The 565-nt window shown below is 54.0% G+C and overlaps 1 protein-coding gene across 1 annotated transcript in view; it reads left to right on the top strand.

Moving 5' to 3' along the window:
* Positions 1 to 565, top strand: part of TMEM63C (transmembrane protein 63C) — a 13,415-nt gene that overhangs the window by 8,883 nt on the left and 3,967 nt on the right. The window contains exon 13 of the mRNA XM_010140752.1: positions 29 to 182. Within this exon, the coding sequence (XP_010139054.1) occupies positions 29 to 182 (154 nt within the window). The remainder of the gene's footprint in view (positions 1 to 28; positions 183 to 565) is intronic.

The following is a 565-nucleotide window of genomic DNA, read 5'->3' as shown; positions in this document are numbered from 1 at the left end:
TGTCTGAGTTGTGCTTTCCTCTGTACAGGGAAAATTTATCAGTCCGTGGCACATCCTGGTGGGTGCGATTCATCTTCCTTAATGTCTCCCTCTTCATCCTTCTCTTCTTCCTCACCACACCAGCCATCATTGTTAACACTATGGACATGTTCAACGTCACACACCCTGTGGAGAGTCTCAAGGTAGCCCCTGGGGCCTCGTGCCAGCTTTCCCAGAGAATCTCCATTTCCAGGCTTGTCTGTGACAGGGGGAAGGCACCAGCTCTACACTGGCCCAAGAAGACAAACCATCACTGGGATGAATGTTGATGAGAGGCGAGGAGTGGCCATGTCCCTCCTTACCTTTCATGCCCTTGTGTCTCCAGTGGCCCAGCCCTGGGGCAGCTGTGCAGACCTGAGCTTTGGTGTTGGGGTCCGTGAAGGAGGGCAGGTTTGTGTCCATGCAATAGGAGAGGGGTGGGAAGAGCTCCAGGAGATGATGTTAGATGCTGCCAGCAGCACATCTTCTTCCTGCTCGTTGACCTGTGAGCTGTTGGGTGGGCACTGGGGCTCAGTGTGCTTATGGT

Source organism: Buceros rhinoceros, unplaced genomic scaffold (assembly GCF_000710305.1).
Source record: "Buceros rhinoceros silvestris isolate BGI_N320 unplaced genomic scaffold, ASM71030v1 scaffold21757, whole genome shotgun sequence".
Lineage (NCBI taxonomy): Eukaryota > Metazoa > Chordata > Aves > Bucerotiformes > Bucerotidae > Buceros > Buceros rhinoceros.
Note: the sequence above shows the minus strand (reverse complement) of the source record. Positions and strands in the feature narration are given on the sequence as shown.